At 45.4% G+C, this 21,595-nt stretch overlaps 2 protein-coding genes and 1 pseudogene across 2 annotated transcripts; 1 reads left to right on the top strand and 2 right to left on the bottom strand.

The window, feature by feature from the left end:
* Window positions 1-4,973: 4,973 nt before the first annotated feature.
* LOC133930270 (exocyst complex component EXO70E2-like) lies at window positions 4,974-6,718 on the bottom strand (annotated as a pseudogene).
* Window positions 6,719-10,092: 3,374 nt separating this feature from the next.
* On the top strand, window positions 10,093-15,823 carry LOC133930833 (probable beta-1,3-galactosyltransferase 14). The gene is made up of 7 exons (XM_062377592.1): window positions 10,093-10,680; window positions 11,707-11,859; window positions 11,935-12,017; window positions 12,118-12,217; window positions 13,891-14,004; window positions 14,840-14,982; window positions 15,364-15,823. Exons 1-7 carry the CDS (start codon window positions 10,286-10,288, stop codon window positions 15,459-15,461), a joined length of 1,086 nt encoding a protein of 361 aa, XP_062233576.1. The 5' UTR covers window positions 10,093-10,285; the 3' UTR covers window positions 15,462-15,823.
* A 923-nt stretch (window positions 15,824-16,746) lies between these two features.
* On the bottom strand, window positions 16,747-19,748 carry LOC133930832 (GDSL esterase/lipase At5g45910-like). The gene is made up of 5 exons (XM_062377591.1): window positions 19,238-19,748; window positions 18,935-19,144; window positions 18,644-18,792; window positions 18,233-18,506; window positions 16,747-17,160 (listed from the first exon to the last, which is right to left on the bottom strand). The coding sequence occupies exons 1-5, from the start codon at window positions 19,488-19,490 to the stop codon at window positions 16,943-16,945; spliced, it is 1,104 nt and encodes a 367-aa protein (XP_062233575.1). The 5' UTR covers window positions 19,491-19,748; the 3' UTR covers window positions 16,747-16,942.
* Between the last annotated feature and the right edge of the window lie 1,847 nt (window positions 19,749-21,595).

Here is a 21,595-nt window from a genome sequence, read left to right as displayed (position 1 = left end):
GCGGGTTTGGACTTCTTAATGATTAGTGGGGGATCATGGTTGGTTGGTTCTGGTAGTCGGGTGGTGGTAACTTGATGAGTTGGTAGCCAGGTTGTGGGATACCTAGTGAATTTGGTAGTCGACTAGAATCTGATGAGCTGTTTCCCTTAATGTTGGTGTCATCACATATAGTAAATTTGACTGCTATGTCTTTTTGAGTCCTATGTTATGATGGCTTAGTTGTGGTAAACTAGAGTCAATCATTGCTTGTCTTAAACCCTCATGTCATGTTTTCCTACAATTGTTGAATACTCTGTGTACTCACCCTTTTTCTCTTTTCCCTTTTTTCCCGCTGCGACCTATTGTTGTTCAGATCTTGATGATGAAGTAGAGTTCCAGGAAGAAGCCTTCGACCTAGAGACCATGTTCTAGGCTAGCGCTGCCCCGGACAACGCATGTGGTTGATGGAAGACCCGCTATCGTTGATGGTTTATCCTAGTGTTTTCTTTAAGATCTACGGGTCCTTTTGTAATGAACTATATCGTTATGTAATGACACTGTAATGATTTCACTTATGACATCACCGTATGTATGGAACATGATCTCGGCATACATGTGGAATGCATCTAGTTTATTTTTTTGAAATCGGGTGTGATAATATCATGGCCGCATGTGACAAAGTTAGCAAGCGTGTCCTGCCTCGTGACATCCTCTACCTCATCGTCTCCACCATATTGCCCTTGTCGAAGACACACCATGAATGATCCAAATTGGTGCTCTACTATGCTTGACAAGTTCCAGGCATTATGCACCAATTGCACCTGGGAGCTGGTGCAATGTCCAGCCAATGCCAACATCATTTTTGGTAAATGGGTTTTTTGCCATAAACTCAATATGGATGGATGTCTTGCTCACTAAAAAACCCGATAGGGCATTGATTTTGAGGAGATCTTTAGCTCAGTTGTCAAACCCGCCACCATTCGGCTTGTTCTTCCCCTCACACTTTTTGCCAACTGGCCTATCCACCAGTTGGACCTAAAAAATGCCTTCCTTATGGCCTTAAATAGGCATCTCGCACCTATTCAGTCATTTTGCTACTTACATTACTAGCATCAGGTTTACTCCTTCCAAATCTAATCCCACTTTGTTCATCTATAGCAAAGACATCTCCACTGCATATCTTCTTTTTTATGTTGATAATATTATTCTCACTGCTTCTAGTGCCTCCCTCCTTGGTCGGATTATTACCTCTCTTCGTCATGAGTTCTCGATGACCGATCTTGGAGACCTTTATTACATTCTCGGTGTGTCAGCTCGTTGCACCACTAATGGCATTTTTTCTATCTCAAGAACAGTATGCACATGAGATCCTAGAACATGCCAGTATGACTTCATGCCCCTCTTGATACTCGCTCCAAACTTCCTTCCAGTGTTGGACCTCCCGTTTCCAATCAAACTCTTTACCAGAGTCTAGCTGGTGCCCTGCAATATCTCATATTCACATGTCCTGACATCTCTCATGTTGTGCAGCTGGTGTGTTTGCATTTGCATGACCCTCGCGAGCCGCATCTCAACTTTGTCAAACACATCCTGCGTTATGTCAAGGGTACTACCACCTCTGGATTGCAACTGACCCATTCTTCGTATCACGATCTTGTGGTATATTCTGATGCCGACTGGGTTGGATGCCCGGTCACTTGGAAATCCACATCAGGCTACAGTGTTTTCCTTGGTCATATGTGGTGGTTGAAGCATGCTAGATGCACCAACTCCTTACCGAGCTCCACCACCTCCTCAAGATAGCCATCATCGCCTACTGTGACAACATCTCAGTGATCTACTTCTCTTCCAACCTGGTGCAACATCAATGCACAAAGCATGTGGAGATCGATCTCCATTTTTTCATGACTGAGTTGCTTTCAACAATGTACGAGTTCTTCATGTGCCATCCTCTTCACAGTATGCGGATATCTTTACAAAAGGATTGCCATCGCCACTCTTCCTCGATTTTCAGTCCAGACTCAATGTTCAGCATGCTCTCGGTTGATACCCAGGGGGAGGGGGTTAGCCAAAATATTATGCCTACCATGTGCCTCAATCGACATGGCACTTTTGCCGATACGACAATATCAATAATAGATAGGAATAGCGTTGTATATTTGGTAGATGTGCACCTCCTTGATTGTTGAAATCCCTATTCTTTACTCCTGATTTGTAGCTCTAGTTAGGATAGCCAATCAGCTATAATTGTGGCTGAAATAAACTAGAAGCTGAGAAGCAGATTGAGAGGAACTTTTTTGATTTTTAGTGTGCTGGGAAGCTATAAGTTTATTGTAAAAGCCAACAACCAAAATTCAACAATCACAGCTGCTTCCTTAGCTAGGCTGAAGCTCTAAAGCCACAGCCTATTCAATCAGAGCCTAAGTTTCATGCACCAGCCAGTGCACACAAAATACATTGTGATCATGCTAGCCGACGGGAAAAAAATCACCTTTGTTGCCAGAAAATCACTTGCAGAAACCATACAATTCGAAAGAGCTTGATGAATGGCTTCTACCGTAGAAATTTTCATGTTATTCAAAAGCTTCAGTTTCAAGCTTTGCCAGAGACAACCAAGATTTTCTCAGACAATTGTGTAGAAATGCACCCTCCTTTTCTCATTGATCTAGTACAAGCTAATCATCAATCAACCATTGCTTTCCCCTGAAATGAGGAATGTGGGATGCGATGCGTCTGTCTCATAAACTCGACTTCTGGCAGGCTAAATTTTGCCGGCACTCAAACGCCAATCATTAGACCGTGTTAGTTAGTACACCCCTGCCCGGTACACGGCAAAGTTTCCAACCTTGCCTTCAGATCTAGAGGACCTGGTGATGCTTTCCGACTACCGAGAATGGGAGGGAAGCATAGCTTAGTGAAACGCGCACTTCGCCAGGCCATGTGGTCTTACAAAAAATTGAGTTTTTTCGTCATCCGTTGCTCAAGTCAGCTAGCTCCATCGACAAGGTTCAGCGTAGCTCAGCAGAAGTGACCACATGCCATGATGCTGAAACGTGCACTGGCGGCGTCACGCACAGCAGCGATGGCATTGTGGTTGCAAACTTGGTGCCGCGAGCTACTTTCCCGGGCGGCATTGCGGTAGCACGCCATTGAATCACACCGATAAGACGACGAGCTTGGTTGGAGGGAAGCGAGCGAGCACGCCAGCGTGTCAGCCACTGTGTACGTGTGGCGCTGCACTTTGCAACCGTCCAAGGAGCATTAAACCGAGGTTATCTCGAGGTGGTTCGGCAGCCAATCAGCTGCTTAGTGCGACTACTGATGATCCATGAGCACATACGCACACGTGGAATTGTAGGACCGAGGTGTTGAGCTTGTCGAAGAATTTATCACAAATTAACGTGTTGTAATTTGATGATTTTTTAATGATTGAGATCTTCATTTCACATATAATACGATCGAGAGTACAGAGAAGGTTGATCGTTCTCTCATGGTTAGAGCAGGGTAAAACACCAGTGGATCTAATGTTACTCACAATTCCATCAAAATGATCAAACATAGCATCCAAAAATTCATTAGGTTCTTACACAAATATTTGGTATTCTTGGTCGTATGTGCTTTGACGTCTGACCTTAATCTGATTAGTGCATTTATAGAAGATACTTAGAGTAGTTTAGATCTCCCGGACAGTACGGAGGTGTTGAATCCTGTCAAACTCATTCCGACTCAGGCTAGTGAAAAAAATATTTTTGGCCCTATTGTTGGTCTCATACTGTTCAATTTGAATCTAAGTCATGCAAGTAGCAAAAATCTCGTAGCTGGAATCAACTACTTCCCATATTAAACTTTTTTGGCTTAGAAGATAAGCCTTTATACGCACCTCCCAGTATGAAAAGTCTCGTCCATCGAATAACAGAATCTTTTCACTTCTCTCCGTGTCGCATATGGATTACAAAGCCTGTTAAAATCAACTAGTGATCAAACCAGTTTTGATATCAATTGTAGGACCGAGATGGACAAATAGAGAGGAGATGAATAGACGCCTTATAAATTTCTTACAAAAAAGAAAGCATACTCCTTGTTCACCCAACGCTCCTCAAAAACACATAAACAGAAGTATAACCTTTAAAGAGAGAAAGTTCCAAATCAATATAACTCAACAGATAGAATATGAGTCATAGACTATATTGAAGACTTTTTATGATTAAGTAGACTAATATATATACATTCGTATATGTATCAAGTGCGATAAGATGCACTAGAGTCAGTTTCAAAATAGTCCTTGCATTAAATTGGTCTGTATACTTTGGTTTGAGGTTTTTTTTTCTTTGTGTGGAGTTTTGAAATTGAATATCTCTCAATTTTAAAACTACTCTTAGATTCTATTCAGCTCAAATACAATTCAAATTCGAATCCTTTAATTCTATTTATCTCAAAAAGCTCGAGAATCAAGCCCAAATCACAATTCAAATATATTTATCTGAATTAATCTTAATCCAAAAGTCAAAATCCAAGTTCAAATCACTCATTAAATTTAATTTTAAAATTAATTATCTTTTCTTTTTCTCTTTATTCTCCAGGGCTCAATCTTTCTCTCCCTCTCAGCTTTGACCCAAGCGCTAGCCGACCCGATCTTCTTTCCTCCCTCCCTTTTCCCTCCCTCGCCCGCGTGCTCAACCCAACTCTCCCGCGCGCTTTGTCGGCCCAACTCGCACCGCGCCATGCCACCCGTGCACGCTCGGCCGTCCATGTGTTCACCAACTATCGTCGCTCACGCACACTCTTTCCTCCCGCACCGTCTATCTCCTCTCGTCTATAAAAGTTGTCTTTTTCTCGTTTTAATATTTTTTGCGGTGAACATATTGTAACATCTACCACATCACTGAAACATTTGGGATTCTTTTTATGTGCACAAGTGTACAAAACAAATACGGAGTATTCTGTATGCCAATGAAAACTATTTTTTTAATTTGGAAATTTTGATAATTTGTCATCTAAAACTTTGACCTATTTAATTATAATGTTACACAAGTCAATGACAATATGACATATGAGACCGTTTGAGCTTATGACTGTGAACCAGAGTGATAAATAAATGAATGTCATTTTTAACGATGGCAAATCATCAATTGGCCCTTTTAATCTTCCATGGTCAACACGAATAACTATCTCGAACAGCTCTGTCAGTAGCACGTCCAATTCAAGGGGAGTGTTCTTGGGGATCTGTTGCTCTTCCCTCTCCCCGTTCGATCCGCCAAGTACTCGCTGTAACCTGAAATGACTTTCTCGACGACGGCTCTGCTCAATCTCTCGCTAAGCTCGGGGTTTGGAACCTTCCACAGCTTTTGCGCGGCGTAAGTTCTTTGGAATTCTGATTCGAATTTAGCCAGCGCCCCGCTGCATCTCCGGAAACCGTCATCGTACAAGCAAGACAGCACTGCCCCACAAGACACATCGAGGTCAGCTTCTATGTACCTCTGGATCTTGACGAGGCCATCCAGATTGGAATCTGTCTCTATTTCTTGCGGAAGATTCGGATCTGGTTAGTTACAATAGTCCTTCATTGGGGGATGTCTTTCCCTGGAATCTCGTTTTCTGGACCTCGGGATCTTGCTATCTTGGATCATAGTCCAAGACAGCAGGAGCAAGGATGAAACCTTCTTTGAAATGAAGCTGCAATTGTTCATCAAGAATATGTACCGCAATCCGGGGTCCAAGATGGAATAGGACGTCTGCTCGAGCTGGTTCTCCAAGCTGGAGATCGTATCCTTGATGAGGTTGACCACCGAGCATGAGTCGTCGGGTCTGGACACGATCATTCTGAAGTGGTGGTGGTCCTGCAGGACGAAATCGAGCGCACCTTCGTTGCGCAACAGCAGCGTGATGTAGTTCATCATCAGCCTGGTGGTCTCGTGGACGCCCCCGACCTCCGGCGAGAATTGTCTACAGTCGTCCGTGAAGAAGGAAGCTCTGACCTGCTCCATCATGCTCCATATGGCGTCGCTCAGCTTCTTCCTCTTCCGCAGGAAGACAGCGTTCATGGCGTCGAACGTGGAGGTGGTGCTGGACGCTTCTCTGAACAAGTCCAGGACGGTCGGCAAGTCATCCGCGACGCAGGCATACGCCTGCAGCATCTCCGGGAGCGTCTCCGGCGCTTGGTGGTCGTTCGGAGCGGCGGTGGCCACGGTGTCCACGAAGGCAAGCATCCTGAGGATGCTCGCCTCGGCGAACCGCTCGAACTGGACCACCTCCTGCTCGCGCTCCGCCCTTTTTCCGGTGGCAAACTGGCAAGCAGCAAGAAGTGTTGGGTGGCCTTCCGGACCCCGCCGACGGTCGACATCTTGGCGCGGAGCTCCAGCTGCGTGATGCAGAGCACCTGCACCATGGTCTTTAGGGCTCGGATCTACCTCTCCATCAAATCTTGTAGGGAGACGCACCCGTCTTCCAGCTAGAGCTGCACCATGTCTCCTCCTTCCCCACCGTTATGGAGAATCCACTCCACGTCCAGCTCCCGGAACCATCTCCCCATGAGGAGCTCGTCGTCGTCGGCGCCGGTCAATGTCCAGATCGTTTAAATTACAAACCGCGTAGGCGCGTAGTAGTTATTTGGCAGGAAACACATCCCTTAATCCACGGCCCGTCTCGTTCTGCAGACGAATCTGCCCACATCGTTCCTTCAAGGAGAGACACTTCACCCACCAGAAACCAGACCTGACGGGAGGCACGGCACGGTGTCCATGCACGCATTGCCGTCTGCAGCGGGTGGATCGACGAAGCGCGATCGCGCGCAAGGACGGCGCCGTGCGGAGAACTATGGCCGTGCGCGGCGATTCTGGGTGATCGATCGTGCCCCTGCTAGTTTCAGGTAGGCGGGCTGAGACACCACTTCATCGTCCCATCGCTTCCGCCGGTTGGGTCGTTTAGGCTATGTTTGGAAGTGAGGAAGAAAATCCTAGGGAACGAGATCCTCTCAGGGAATTTTGAGGGCAATTTGTTTCCTTAGGAAAAAATTTCTGCTCAGGTTTTTATTCCTTACTGCTGTTTGGCAACCAAAGAGATGGAAATTCTAGAAAACAAAAATAGTCTCAAAAAATCATAAAATAGAGAAAATTCAGAAAAAGCTTAATATCTTCATTCCATTAACCAAATAGAAGAGCATCAACATGAATTTTGCAAGCAATTAAACAAAATTATTGCGTAGCGATAGATAGTGGTATACTTGGCATATATGTAGTGATAAGTTTCCAATGAACCTGCCGGTGTTATTCTAACACTATGTAACTTGAGACCCCATTTGTCTGCTGCTGGCCTAACACTATGTAACTTGAGACCCCATTTGTTATTTATACTTGGATATGTAGCTTTATTCTAGTTGCATTGATGGCTAGACTAAAATTAGACTTGACATGGATCAGTTGAGCTCAATTGCAATAGCACCCCAAGCTGGTTGTCTTTAAAATGTCTTTCTTGTTTCATTCATAAACATATATGTGTATGTTTCTTGTTCACATGTGCATGTAAAAATGTATACTTTGTTGCTGAATATATGTAAAATTGTATAATTTGCTAATTTCTTCACATTAATTTCCTCTGCCTTAGTTTGGCACTGGTAATAACATATTAACTGGTTTGGATCCTATTTTCTGCATTGTCCGTTGTTCATGAAATGGTTCCAATAGCCTTGTCTGGTGAACTACTTTATAAGAATTTGTCTCTTGATTAATCATTCCAGTTAACTCATGTCATTCATGGTTGTGTACAGATAATTGGATAAATATTTCCCAATGTAAACAGAGATCATACATATGCAGCCACTTAACAATCCCAATGTACCACAACCCAAATTTCTCCTTGTTAGTTCAAAATACCAAACTGTGCCCACATTATTTTCAATCAACTACATTTCTAGTTTCTTGCTTTTGACATGTATGCTAGCTTCTTTGATATCAATTCTTATTCAGTTGTTTCTTTGATATCACCACACTCCATTATTCTTCAACATACAATGTACATTCTCCTTGGAAATTGTTGATTGACAAGGAAAGCTTTCAACTATCATCATGTTTCTCATGGTTTTTGCAGGGATTCGGTGATAGTGATGCACAAGGAAAGGTTTGTAGCTTAGACAAGCAAGCAAGAGAAGTTCATGTTGTCCTAAAGCAACAAATCATGCTCGCGGACTAGTTTGAAGAATCACCATTTAACTTATCTATTCCCTGTCCAAATATCTGATGTTTATCATTGTGTAACCAATGGGCTTATGTATAAGGGAACATTTATGGTTGGAGGCCGGTTACAAATGGTACTGGTAAACACATGAAGGTCACTGAAATGGTTTGAAGCTTTGACCAGATATCTTCTGACACACGATCTCACTGTTAAAAACAATCAATGAACTTGCGCTTAGGGGAATATTTACATCATAATGTAAGTGTACCACAAAGTTTGGCAACAATGCTTCCCTTTGATATTTGGAAACATAGGGAAGTCTTTGGAGTTGCTCGCAGCCACACAACGAGTGCAGGTTTGCATCACAGAAACGTGGATGTCCAAAAGGCTGCAGTTGCTGCTTGTACAATAGCTGGATTCTGGTAGATACTGCACAAGGACAATAGAGAATTAGTAGGCGCTAGTTACACAACAACATGAATATTTAACACCGGCATGTTCATTGAAACTTATCACTACATATATGCCAAGTATGTCACTATCTATCGCTGGACACAATAATTTCGTTTAATTGCTTGCAAAATTCATGTTGATGCTCTTCTATTTCGTTATGTTTGGTGTGTTCCATGGTGGAATGAAGATATTGAGCTTTTTCTGAATTTTCTCCCTTTTTTCTGATTTTTGAGACTATTTTTGTTTTCCGGAATTTCCATCCCCTTAGTTGCCAAACAACAGCAGGGAATAAAAACCTAGTAAGGATTCTTTCCTAAGGAAGCAAATTGCCCTCAAAATCCCCTCAGATGATCTCCTTTCTCAGGATATTATTCCCTTCTTCCAAACATAGCCTTAAGGGTATAAATTAATTAATTTAAGGGTACACACTTACACTCCTTAGTTCAAGCAATAACACTAGTTTTTTTAAATGATTGCTCAATTTGAGATAAGTAAAATTATTAGTTGAACTAATGAAGATTGGTGGTACCTTAAATTAATTAATTTGCACCCCTCAGGTCGTTATCATTTCTCAAGAGAGCCACCCATTGAATCTGATAGAATAACTAAATGTCATGCGAATGAAATTTTGAGGGTGAAATCATTCATATTTCTTATCATGCGATATCCTTAAGATTTATGCTCTAGCCTTCTTCTCCAGCGAGATTAGCAACTCCGACGAGCTGAGATTCTGGTTTAAATTGGTGATTTAGGGTTAGGGTTTTAGTTTTACCGTACTACCAGCTTAGAAGGATGGTTGGAGAGGTCAGTTGACCCGATAGTAGTGGTGGGTGGCGGAGGATAACCGATAGGTGAGGCTAGCAGTGAGGGCAATGAGCCAATATGGGTTAGCAAGGGAGCGGACAGCAGGAGTCGCTAGAGACAAAGAAGGATGACAGGGCGGGATGTCTGGTCGAAGATGAAGAAGGTGCATGGAAGGCTGTGAGTGCTCAAGAAGTCAACTTGTGCGGAGGTCGATAGAGGTAGGCACCAGTGGACCGTGAGACGGGGAGGTGGTGTGCTTAGTGGGAACGATGGGCAGTGGTGGGGATTGATGGGATCGTGGAATTGGGATCGAACAGGGGAAATAGTTAGATAGTTGTTAAAGTGGAATTGAGTATCTGGGTCGTTGGATCTTGATAGATGCTCTGAATCCGAATGATTTTTAGCAAGAAAATCTTGCGAAAGACCCGGATGCGGCCTCTCAACGGCACCGAATCAATATTGCATCCATCCGTCAGGACACGAGACTTGAGACGAACCTTATCAGGGACACGTTGCTCATCCTTCGAAAACGTACCATTTCGTAGGACATTTTGAGCCAGGACGGGCTAGCCAAACTGCCAAGTTTTCCGACTTGGGCCACTTGGCGCACGGGCTGTGGCCGAACAAAAGAGAACGGCCGGACCAACCGGCTCGGCTCGACCCGACACGACCCAGGCAGCAGCACAACACAAACCAACTCGACAACCAGACTGGCCAGGCTGGCAGCACAACACAAACCAACTCTACACCGCACGCCCAACCGCTGCCCCCAGCGAGCTCCGATCCGACCGCCCGCCCGCCGTCGCATTCCCCACCGCAGTCGTATCGGCCCCCGTGCTGCCAGCGCGAGCGCGCAGGGAGGACCGGCCGGCCCGCAGCCATGCCCAGCTCGCCCAAGGTCTTCTTCGCCTCCGCCTCCTCCCGCCGCGCCGGGGCGCTCCGCCGGCTGCTCGCCTCGCCGGCCTTCTCCGCCGCCTGCCTCCTCTTCGGCCTCGCCGGGTTCCTCTCCGCCGCCCTAACCCTCTCCCGCTCCCCGGCCGCCGCCTCCGCGCGCTGCCCGGACTCCTCCCGCCCGCTCTCCGTCTCCGTCGCGTGGGACCGGAGGCCCGGGGATGGCGCGGGGGCCGCCGAGCTCCCAGCCTCGCTCGCCACGGGATCGCGCGGGAGGCACAAGGTCATGGCCTTCGTCGGGATCTTCACTGGGTTCGGCTCCATAGGGCGGCGGCGCGCGCTGCGGCGGACGTGGCTCCCAGCAGATCGGCAAGGTCTACTTCGGTTAGTCGCTGGTATCACGTCTTGCTAGTTCATGTTCGCTTGTGCTGATCGAGATCTAGCTGTGGTTTTAGAGTTGGAACTGTTGATGTCCTTTGTCACTGCTACCGTTAGTATATAGTAATACAGTGAGATTGGTTGCAAACTTACAATTGCCTGTAAGAGCTGATTTGGTAATTTCCATTTGATCGTTTCTCTTATCTAGATGTAACTGTGGTCCACTCAAATATCCTGCTGTTGGAAATTAATGCTCAGACACTCAAAAGGCAAATCCTGATGATCTATGCATCTTAATGCTTGTTAAATTATTCTTCCATATAGAGACCATTGTATGGTAGTAAAATTTTCTTAATATTTGCTCCTTAAGTCCATTTCTGAAATATCTTCTTGTTGGTGTTTCACGTGCCTGTTCATCTGCACTGGTGTTTTGTTTAAAAAAAAATGAAATTTGACGATTTTGCTAAATATGCATCGTTTTAGTGGGACATCCAGAAGGCTTCTGCCTAACCTGCATAGGCGGTAGGCGCCACCGTACCCCCTTGCACCTAATTGCGGCTTAGCCCAACTTGGCTGTTGCTTAGCGATGATTAGGCACGAGGCGCCAACCCGCTGCTTGCCTAGTGCTTAACGCTTTTTATGAAAATGGACTGTTCCGTTCTTCTAGCTTTTTATGAAAATGGACTGTTCCGTTCTTCTACATGAATGGGTTTACCCTTTCTAGTTGTTATATTTTTCTCACTACCATTGTCAATTCATTAGCTTGAATATTGAGATCTAGTTATAATGTCCAGTCTTTCCAACAGATAGTTGCAGGAAATTTGTATCATGATTTCACTAATAAGTGTCGCCTAAATCATGCCCATACCAGCTGTAAGATAAAGGAGCATCGGAGCTTTTCCCTTAATTTCATTGTCCATGAGTCTTTGCTGTCCAATTGTTCCAATCATGCTTGATTATTGTTTTCCCTTTGGTGATGATGCTGTCTAGATCCCTTACAATGGTTGTCTTTCTGGGTTTTCTGCATTGCAGATTGGAGGAAGCTACTGGTCTGGCATTCCGGTTCGTGATTGGGAAAAGCAATTCCAAGAATAAGATGGCTGTTCTTGAAAGAGAGGTTGAAGAATATGATGATTTTGTGCTTTTAGATCTTGAGGAGGAGTATAGCAGGCTCCCATACAAAACGTAAAGAATAGAGCCATTTCTATACAGCTATGTTGTCTTTTTTTTCCAGGACACTGATTTTCTCTTATGTTTTAGGTTAGCTTTCTTTAAGGCTGCCTATGCATTGTTTGATTCTGATTTTTATGTCAAAGCTGATGATGACATTTACTTGAGACCAGGTGAGTAACAATATCCAATCTCCTGTTAGTGACTATGACTAATAGATATTCTTTCTTTTTGAAAGGCTGATGCTTACTTTGCTGATTTCTCTTTGCGCAGATAGACTTTCCTTGCTTCTGGCTAAGGAACGGTCGCACCCACAAACATATATCGGATGCATGAAAAAGGGGCCTGTTTTTACCGATCCAAAGTTGAAATGGTTAGTTTTGTCATTTAGTGTTGTTTCATATAGTGAGCTCCTCTTTCCATAATCCATGGTGCCTTTTCCATGGGAAAATTGAAATTGTTGTCTACTTAAGAAAAATAAACGTCTATGATATCATGTTAACTTTGTGATAAGTGGCTGTGAAGCAATACTTGACCCAAATGTGAAAACGTTTATTCTTTCTAGAGCCTAAGTGATGCTAGAAGAGTTTTGGATTCCACTCATGACTTGATCCACATGTGAAAATGTTCATTTCATTTCTTGTACTCATTTGTCTACCTTTACTTCAAGAAATTCTACAATTCAAGAGAGTGGATTTCGCTATCTAAAATAGTGACATATAGAGTGGTCGTATATGTCAATGCGCAAAATAGCTTTTCCAAGCATCAGAAATTAACATTTCTCTCTTGTTTGGCTCTTATCTGTAGTTAAGAAATGAAACTGTCCTAATAGAATTAGGCTTCACCAGGACTGGCTAAGTAGCCTATTAAGGCTACATGGACAAGATGGGTAATCAGTCAAATATGGTATGATTGAAACCTGCCAAAATGGCTAAACATAGCTGGAACCTATATATGTCGTGGACTTGTGCTAAATTGTGTGATGGGTTCCTTGCCTTGAGATAGTATCATCTAGGATTGTAAACTTGCAATTTGGTATGAGCATATCTCTAAACTTCCATATTTGTATTGCTTGGATCAAAACTTATTATTTGATTTGTTATGTCACTCGACATCCATGCTTCTAGCGCTGAGGTTCCTAACCTTCCAATTTGAAGTTACATGATTTTTACCGTTACTAACTGTTGTGGACTCTGGTGCAAGAGGAAAGCAACCAGGAGGTCTTTTTACTTGGCGGGGAGTTGTACCCAGGCAGGGAGTTAGTTAATTGGAGAGTTTAGTTAATTAGGAAAGAAGATTTTGCCTAGGGAGGTAGTTAATTAGAAAAGTTTGGTTAAATTAGAAAATCAGAGTCCTAGGGGAGTTAAGTGTCCTAATTAGAGCACGGGAGCTGGTTGCGTACAAATCCTATGTATATAGGGTACTTTGGAACAATCAGCAACCAGGTGCGAAATAAAGTTCATCTTCCCCAATTACTCTTCCCAACCCATCTAGTTCTCTCATCTACCCCCGCTACCCATCTCTATATGGCAACCACGACACCTGCGTGCAGCTCACAGCTAAAGCTACCGGCAAGGGCCCGCACAATCTTCGCTACCGGACTGCTGCCTGCAACACTAGCAACCTTGCAAAATGTGTTAGTGGATGCAATGTAAAGTAGTTACTGCATGCTATAGTAATATAGTTGACAAATATGAGACAAATAATTGGCAAACCCCTTTGCTCGGGATTTAGATGAATGAGAACAAATGCGGATACAACTGTGTGGGTTCAGTTGTGCCTGAGTGCACAACAGTTGCATTGTATTTGCACATGAAGCCCACCTGGATGGCATCAATCAGATGAGTTGGTAGGTTTATTTGCAGGCTCAGGTTGATGAGCGATAACATATGTATTCGAGGAAGATGCTGGCAAATTTACGGGCCTTGAGTGCAATTTGCGCTATATATTGTTCGCATTTCCAATGCTCTGCATGGCTAAAGTATAGTGTATCGTTCATTTTATAACTACTTATGTTGGTTGGTCCCGCTCTTTTGAGAGATGCAGGTACGAGCCACAATCCCACTTACTTGGATCAGAATACTTCCTTCATGCATATGGGCCTATTTATGCTTTGTCAGCTGATGTGGTGGCAAGCTTGGTTGCTTTGAGAAACAACAGGTGAGTTGCAGTCCACCTTCTCCCCATCTTATCGTGAGCACAAACATTCCTTCTGTTACAAGTACTTCAATATGCACACGTTTTAATTGCACACAACAAATATGGTGGTTTTATCCTTGCCTGTGTACAGTACTGCTACCAATTAGTCATCCTAACCCATGCATTAGCTTCTGGGAGGCTGCACTGGCTAGTATAAATGGGATATCTGTACAGCTGTACTCATAATTGCCATAAAAGAAGCTTTTTACTTGGCAAATGTACCGAAACCATCTCTGATTGTTTAGTGTCTGCTTGAAATAGAGAAACAAATCTTGGTAGGGAAACACTCCTCTTGCAGGATTGAATATTTTGAGATATGTTGATCCCATTATGCTAAAAAAGAGCAGCATGCCATTCTGTTATTTCAAGTTTACATGACCAACTTTTAGCCAAAACTTGTGCCCGCTAACTATGGCTGCAGCATGTGGTCATGTTTCTTTCATCTATAAATCAATGCTGTAGCTTTTAGTCAGGCCTTTTTTTTTTTTAGGGATGTGTTTGTAGAGACTTTTAGTCAGACCCTCCATTTTCTATCTCTGGTCAAGGTAAGCTATGGGTATGAGTAAGCATTGTTGATTGCTGATACTATATTGAAGTCAGAAACCCTGGAGCCTGGAGTATAAATACTGCAGAAATAGCAAGGAAATTGACATTTTGTAGCATAAGAAATTCAGAAGATACCGTGAGACTCAGTTTCTCTCATAATAGCATTAATGCATGCATTTCATCACTGTTGAACCTCTGATCAAGTCATGATATCTGTTTGTTTACAAGATTCTTGTATATGTTTGTCCAGTTTCCGTATGTTTAACAATGAGGATGTTACTATCGGATCCTGGATGCTTGCTATGAACGTCAACCATGAGAACACGCATGCACTTTGTGAACCTGACTGCACGGAGTCCTCAATTGCTGTTTGGGATATTCCAAAATGCTCAGGTTATTTCCTTTCTTAATTCTTATGTTAACATGAATTTAATTAGCACAATATGGATTTCTACATTCGTACATTTTCGTAACCCCTTGCAAGCACTTGGCCAACATGTATATTTTCGCATTGTACATTATCTTTATCAACGTAAACATGATGAAGGACAAAGATTAGTAAGCATTCATGACATTATGCAGAAGGGTTCTACGGGTATTAGTATTAGTTCATAGCAAAGATAAATACATATTGAGGGATGTGATGTTGATATCCTTTGTTGTTAAACCTTTACTAGTGCAAAACCTATATAGTTTAATCGTTACATGTGCAAATTTCTTAGCACATCAGACCAAGCTGGGGCATGCTAACAGGTTTCCGAATTTGTTACCCAGGGCTATGCCACCCAGAGGTAAAAATGCTAGAGCTTCATCAAAGAAAAGAATGCACAGGTGGTCCAACTGAGGCAGCTGAGGTGTCCGAGGACCGATGAGTTCTTCGTTTGGACACAAACTTTGGATCCGGTGACATGATGACAGGATAGTTGACCTCTGCCTTCTGAATAGAATTTTGGATTATTCATAGGATTCATCAGGTACAATCATTGCGGGGGCACTACTCAAGAAATCTATATTGGCCTGGTTCAGGCGTCATAACCTAGCATTCTAGCACGGCATTCACACTCTACATTCGTATCGCATTTATTTGCTTTTTGCTACAGAGGTATGCCCGTCATTGGGAATGCTCATCCGGTCTCATAGAAAAAGGAATTTTGTTGTATAGAATGCATTACCAGTTGACACACAATACACCTTTTTCTACTGCGACTATGAAAGTAGCGCTTTCTGATTGATATTTGTTGGCGTTGCTGTTCTTTTATCCATGTGGTGCATATGAGCTCATTGTGCCACCTTTTGTGTGCTCAAGTAAGCTGAGTAGTCTAGCAGTCTTCCGGGGATCAGATCGATGGACTGTTTGGTATGATCCAAATTTTTTGGGAAGTGATTCACTGGGAAATATGATTTTATGGTTAAAAGTGATTTTCTAGTGTAAATTCTATGGAGTAATTGAATTAGGGAAGCTTGGTTTTTTAGCTTCTAGTATATAGTTTATTTCAGGGAATTATTTTTCGTAGAATCGCTCTGGGAGGTGAAAACTGTAAACTATCGTTTGATAGAGTTTTCACTGATTTTACTCTTGCACTGGTCTTGGAGCTCTGCCAAACTAACATGTTGCTGAATTGAATCCCTTGTGGAGCGTTTTTCTCCAGCTGTGTGGCGTCGCCATCTGAGATTGGATAAACAATAAATACGATGCCGTATGGATCGGTCGCTCAGCTGTTCGGATCTAAAGACCAACAGTCCATAATAATTTCAGCCTGCACGATTTTGCTTCCATGTATTTAAGCTGAATGTGAATGCATTGCAGATTCAACAGTCAAACGACTCGCATCCCTGTCTGAACTCTGAAAGGTTTGTGCTGTGGTAGGAGTATTTCTTTTCTCCTTCCATTTTTCCTTGATAGAAGTATGTTTTAGCGAGGTGTTCGAATTTTCTTTTACTGACAACGGTTGCTCTTCCTGATGGTTCGTTGGAGCTTTTCTGCAAAAGCTGTTTCTAAAGGGCACTCTAAAACGACTGGGTGGAAACGCTTTTCGAAATGCTCCGACCACATGCCCCGCACAGGCGCAGGCAAACCCAAGCTGCCGTGGCAGTATTAAAATTCCTTTACAAATCCGTAAAACCTATACCATATGATTTGTAGACGATACCAACAAGTAACAACAAGGACGAAAGACGAACATTTATATATATCATTCCACATGCTGTTGCCGTCATTGCTTTCTTCGGCAACGTAAACACCACCAATTAATCCCCTTTAACCATTGATCCATCGATCATTAACCTCCCACCCAACTTATAAAAAATAGTTAATTAACTCCATGTGTGGCCTGTGATCATCGATCTCCTTTGCTTAGCTGTGGAGGATGGCCGGGCGGCAGTATGGCCCGTTGAGCCACCCGTCGGTGATCTGCTTGTACGCGGCCTCGGTGAGGTGGATGCCGTCCCAGCTCAGCGACGCCGCCGGGTTGGAGCACGCGGAGGCGCCCGCCATGCCGCACCGCGCGCTGTTCTGGTAGTTGTACTTGCCGCCGCCGGACCCGCAGCACGCCTCGAACGCCGTGCTGAAACCTGCAGCGCCGAGAAACAGAAAGGAGCAAACAAAGGGCAATTGCCGTCAGAACAAGTGAGATTCGCACGATCACAGCGGCGTCTTTGTTTCTTGCTCTTGTTCTCCGCATCGGCATGATGATGCGTACGAAGATTCGGCCGAGCGGTTGCGCAGCGTGCAGGAGCAGTGCCCCGGCCCGCCCGGCCGGACGGCCGGCCGGCCAGCGTTTAATCCGCGCGCGTCGCGATTGCATGCTGGAGCATGGGTTGGTTGGGGGGCAGCGTGGCCGGTTTCGGCGACGGAACATGCAAGCACAGAGACGGAGTCGATGGGAAGGAAACGTTCGGCACTTGCACGGTTGCGCCACCTAATCAGCGCGTGCCCCATCATGTTCCCATAAATCGGGTTGGGACTCACTCAGCCACCAGTGCGAGGTCCGGCTCCTGGACAAAATGCTCGACGAGCGTGCCGGCCAGGCCGGGTCGTCACTTTTCTATTCACCGCGCCGCACGACATGCCCACGTTTCCGCAGCGCAGAACCGAGCACAGGCAACGGGCATGTCGCCGGCCGGCCGGGGAATCTCACTATCTCAGCGCCGTGTCGTGCACATGCCACATGCGGTGGTCAGTACTCAGTAATAGTGGTACCACTACGACACTTCACTGCTGCTGCCTGCAGCTCGTGCACGGATTCTCAACACAGGAATTCCTATTTAAACCCGTCACGCTGGTTGTCTTGGAACTATCTGTACTGTGAGGAGGATTGCCAGGACGGCGCATTGAAAAGGCTCTGTGCCATGGGGGTCCGGAGGAGTCGAGAGCGGTTTGAAAGCTGGCAGTAGCCGCCAAGGCGGCGGCGCCTGACGGCCGTCGTCACGGATGCTCGAGTTGCGTGACAACTTGCGCTCTAGCCTTGTGACTCTACTGACCACGACTGTCTGACCACACGTGCCGCAGCATGGTCGAGAGGACGCAAGCACGATAGCTCAACGGCTAAAACGGCTCTTCAGAAGATAAACCGCGGCATGAAAACGTACGACGAATGGAAGAATTTGAGTGCCAAGGGAGGATGTGGCGCGATCGAGAACGTACCGTAGTTCTGGGGGTTCTTGACCATGTCGTAGACGCCGGAGTAGAAGTCGGCGTACATGATGCGCGCCGACTTGTACTTGGCCTGGAGGTTGGCGATCTTGGTCTGGAGCTGGTTGTTGTGGTTCGTGGACAGGTCGTTGAACTTCTTGAGGCAGCCGAGGCTGTCGTAGTCGCCGCTGTTGGAGGTGCCGTAGATGGTCAGGTAGATGGGGAAGCACCCGATCGGCAGCACGCCCGGCACCACGATGTCCGTTGCCCCCATCGCAATCAATTTCTGCATGCACGCACGCGTCAAGAATCATTCAGGTCAGCGCTGGGACACGCGCCATTTAGTGGCGACAGAAGCGCTCGGATTGGTAGGTGAGGGGTGTGAATTCTGCGTTGTTTATGTGTACGTAGGCGAGAGCGCACCTCGATGCCGTTGGAGATGGTGTTGACGATGGTGGGCGTGTAGGTGCTGGCCTGATCGGCGTTGTAGTTGCCGAAGAGCATGGCATTGTAGTCGTTGCCGCCGAACTCGCCGAACACGAACAGGGAGTTGGCCAGGTAGCTCTTGCACTCTGTTGGATCGATGCAATTTACTCTTCAGGTCAGGGCGCAGAGAAAGTAATTTTTATTTATTTATTTTTGCAGCAGCAGCAGGGGGCAGGAAATGATACTTCGAGAGAGCGCGTGTTTGTGTGGGTGACCGTGAGTACTCACTCTGTCCGCAGACGGAGCTGGTGATCTGCTGGAACCACTGCAGCTGGAAGCTGATGGGCCCGTTGTTCCAGATCTTGTCGGAGAGCCCCAGCGACCGGAAGAAGTCGGCGTCCATGGCCGTCGCGCCCGTAATCGCCATGTTCGCGCCCTTCTTGAAGTCTGCGGTGGTCGACTTGGACGGAGGCAGGAAGGGCAGTCCGAACTTGCTGCCTGCGCGCCGTGAGCAAAACCGTCGGCAAGAAACCATCAGCATCGGTCCGTCAATGATGGCTTGAAGTGCGTGAGGGAGTCAAGAGAGCGTACTTAGGAAGTCGACGATGACGCGGCCGTTGCAGCAACGGCAGGTCGGAGTGCCGAAGTAGGTCTCGCCGTAGGGCGGCTGGGTGAAGGTGATCTGCGACGGCTTGCCGTTGGTGCACAGGTTGCCGGTGTCCGTGATGGAGTCGCCGAAGTTGAATATGGCATTGTACTTCTGCGCCGCCGCCGCCGCGAGCACCCACGACGAGCAGAGCAGCGTCAGCAGCACCGCCGCCGCCATTCGATGGCAGCTCCTCATCACGGACCCTCGACGCTCTCTGCCGCACGGCACGCAAAGTGGCAAGAAAAGCTAGCCAGCTGCTGGCAAAAGGGCACGTTGACGCGCTGCCTCTGCAACTGCTCGCAAAGATCCGCTGCTCTTAGAGCAGAGCACTTGAATGAAACGCTTCGCTGGAGGCAGCTTTTTATAGGCCCGTGAGGCTGCGCGACGCCGCGCAATTTTGCCAGCCCCGGCGCGTCAAGACTTTTGCATCTCGCCCGCCTGCCTGGCGCATTTACAGGTGTGGGGGAGGGAGGCAGAGGAGCGGGATTAGCTGATTTTCTGAGCTGTGGTCGACCTTTTTTTCCTCCCTTTTGTGATCGATATGCGACTTGCATGTGATTTTGAAGGACTTTTGGGTGAGCAATGAGTGAGGGCCAATCAGGCGAGAGGCTTAACCGAATGATTGCGAAAGAAACGTTGGCTTTCAGCCAGCTAATCGGCGTTTAACCAGTGGCCGCGACGAGTCCCGTGTCGAGAAGGATTTGTGCATGCTTTCCTTTCCTTTTTGAAATCCTCGTCACCCCTTTGGGTTGGCTGCTTTCAGTTTCAGTCTCTCAGGGCAGGCCACCTTCAGGTCGTAGGATACAAGTAGCGGTAGACGTGAGTGATCGGCACTCTCTTCCTCCTCCGTTTTGTGCAGCTCGCTCCATCTGTAAAGGGGACCTATGGCCGCGGTGTTCCATCATCCACGGCATGGAAAATGTGTGAAAGTTGCGTGTGCTCTGGCCCCTGATGGCCGGCGAGGCTGACCGGGGTCTCCGCTCTTTATCCCTTCGCTTCCCCGGCTCCACGAGACTGAGCTCGAGATGTTTGTTTCTTTCAGAAAATGGAGTGTGTCTGGCTGGCTACTGTGGTGGATAGGAACAGTGAGTCTGCAAGTTGTTCCTTGTTCTTCCTTGCACTCGTGATCGTTATCCAAATATATGGAATGGAGGCAAAACTTGCAACGGCAGAGATGAACAATGATCTGGTATTGTTTAGGGTAAAAGGCCAAAGGTATCAGATCAAGCGGTGAAGAATTTTGGTACTGTACTCCACTTGCTGCGTGACCCATCTAAAGGCAGAGCAGTATTTTCTTCTGATCATCAAGTGCTAAGCGTTGTATATGCTTGCAAGTGTTTCCCAGACAAGCACAGCCCCACTATATGAGTATAGGATCCTGTTTGACATAGCTTTAGCTTTCAGCTCCATATCGTATTTTGATGTTGTAGTTTAAGTTACTGTTGTTAATCTAAAATAGAAATAAGATAACTCATCCAAATATTCTTAATGTACTCACAACTTTAACTCCAGCTTCACGAATTTTTAAAACTAAAAATACCTAACTCTAAAAAAATTTAAAGGTAGAGCTATGTTAAACAGACCTGATAAGTAGATAGCGCGTGCCATAGATATTGCAACATTAGTGGAGCTTTTTTATTCCACGGCGTAGGGTCTTTAACTTGGTTGACTGATTAATTTGTTTGCTTCTTACTTTCTAGTTTGAAGATTATGAAAAAGATGGAACATGAATATCTGGCCAAAAGCATGCTAGTACCTATAGAAGGTGAAACAGTAGGAAATTACAGTTACGAAGATACAATTAACGATTTGAAGAACCTGAAGGAGAGAAGAGCAGACCTTTAGCTAGTGATAGCCTTCAGGCATGGTTTGATTTACTTGTATTTTGGTGTGTGTTAGTCTCCATGGTTACATGTATTTTGTATAACTTACTCTAAATTGTGCTCTATTTGTATTTTGGGAATTGTTTTTTTAAGAAAAACTTTATTATCTCTTATAATCACATTAAGCTGACACAACGCATAGAGTCCAGTCTCGACTTCTATATATATATAAATGCATGCAACTAAACAAAAGGAAAAAAAAGGCTACATACTAAATCAAAAGAAAAACAAAAAATAGATCTTATGGTGGGGAGCAATTGGGGGTTGTATAGTGGTTGATTAATGTTGAGCAATTGCCCCCCCCCCCCCCTAATTTTGTGTCACGCTCCGACACTGCCAGTTGCCAGCGGGATGGGTGTCAACACAAACTACTTAACCGAATAATCATGGTAGTGAGAGAAGAGGGGGCCCTTCACC

This window comes from Phragmites australis, chromosome 10, assembly GCF_958298935.1.
Source record: "Phragmites australis chromosome 10, lpPhrAust1.1, whole genome shotgun sequence".
Lineage (NCBI taxonomy): Eukaryota > Viridiplantae > Streptophyta > Magnoliopsida > Poales > Poaceae > Phragmites > Phragmites australis.
This window is presented reverse-complemented; position numbering and strand designations above follow the sequence as displayed.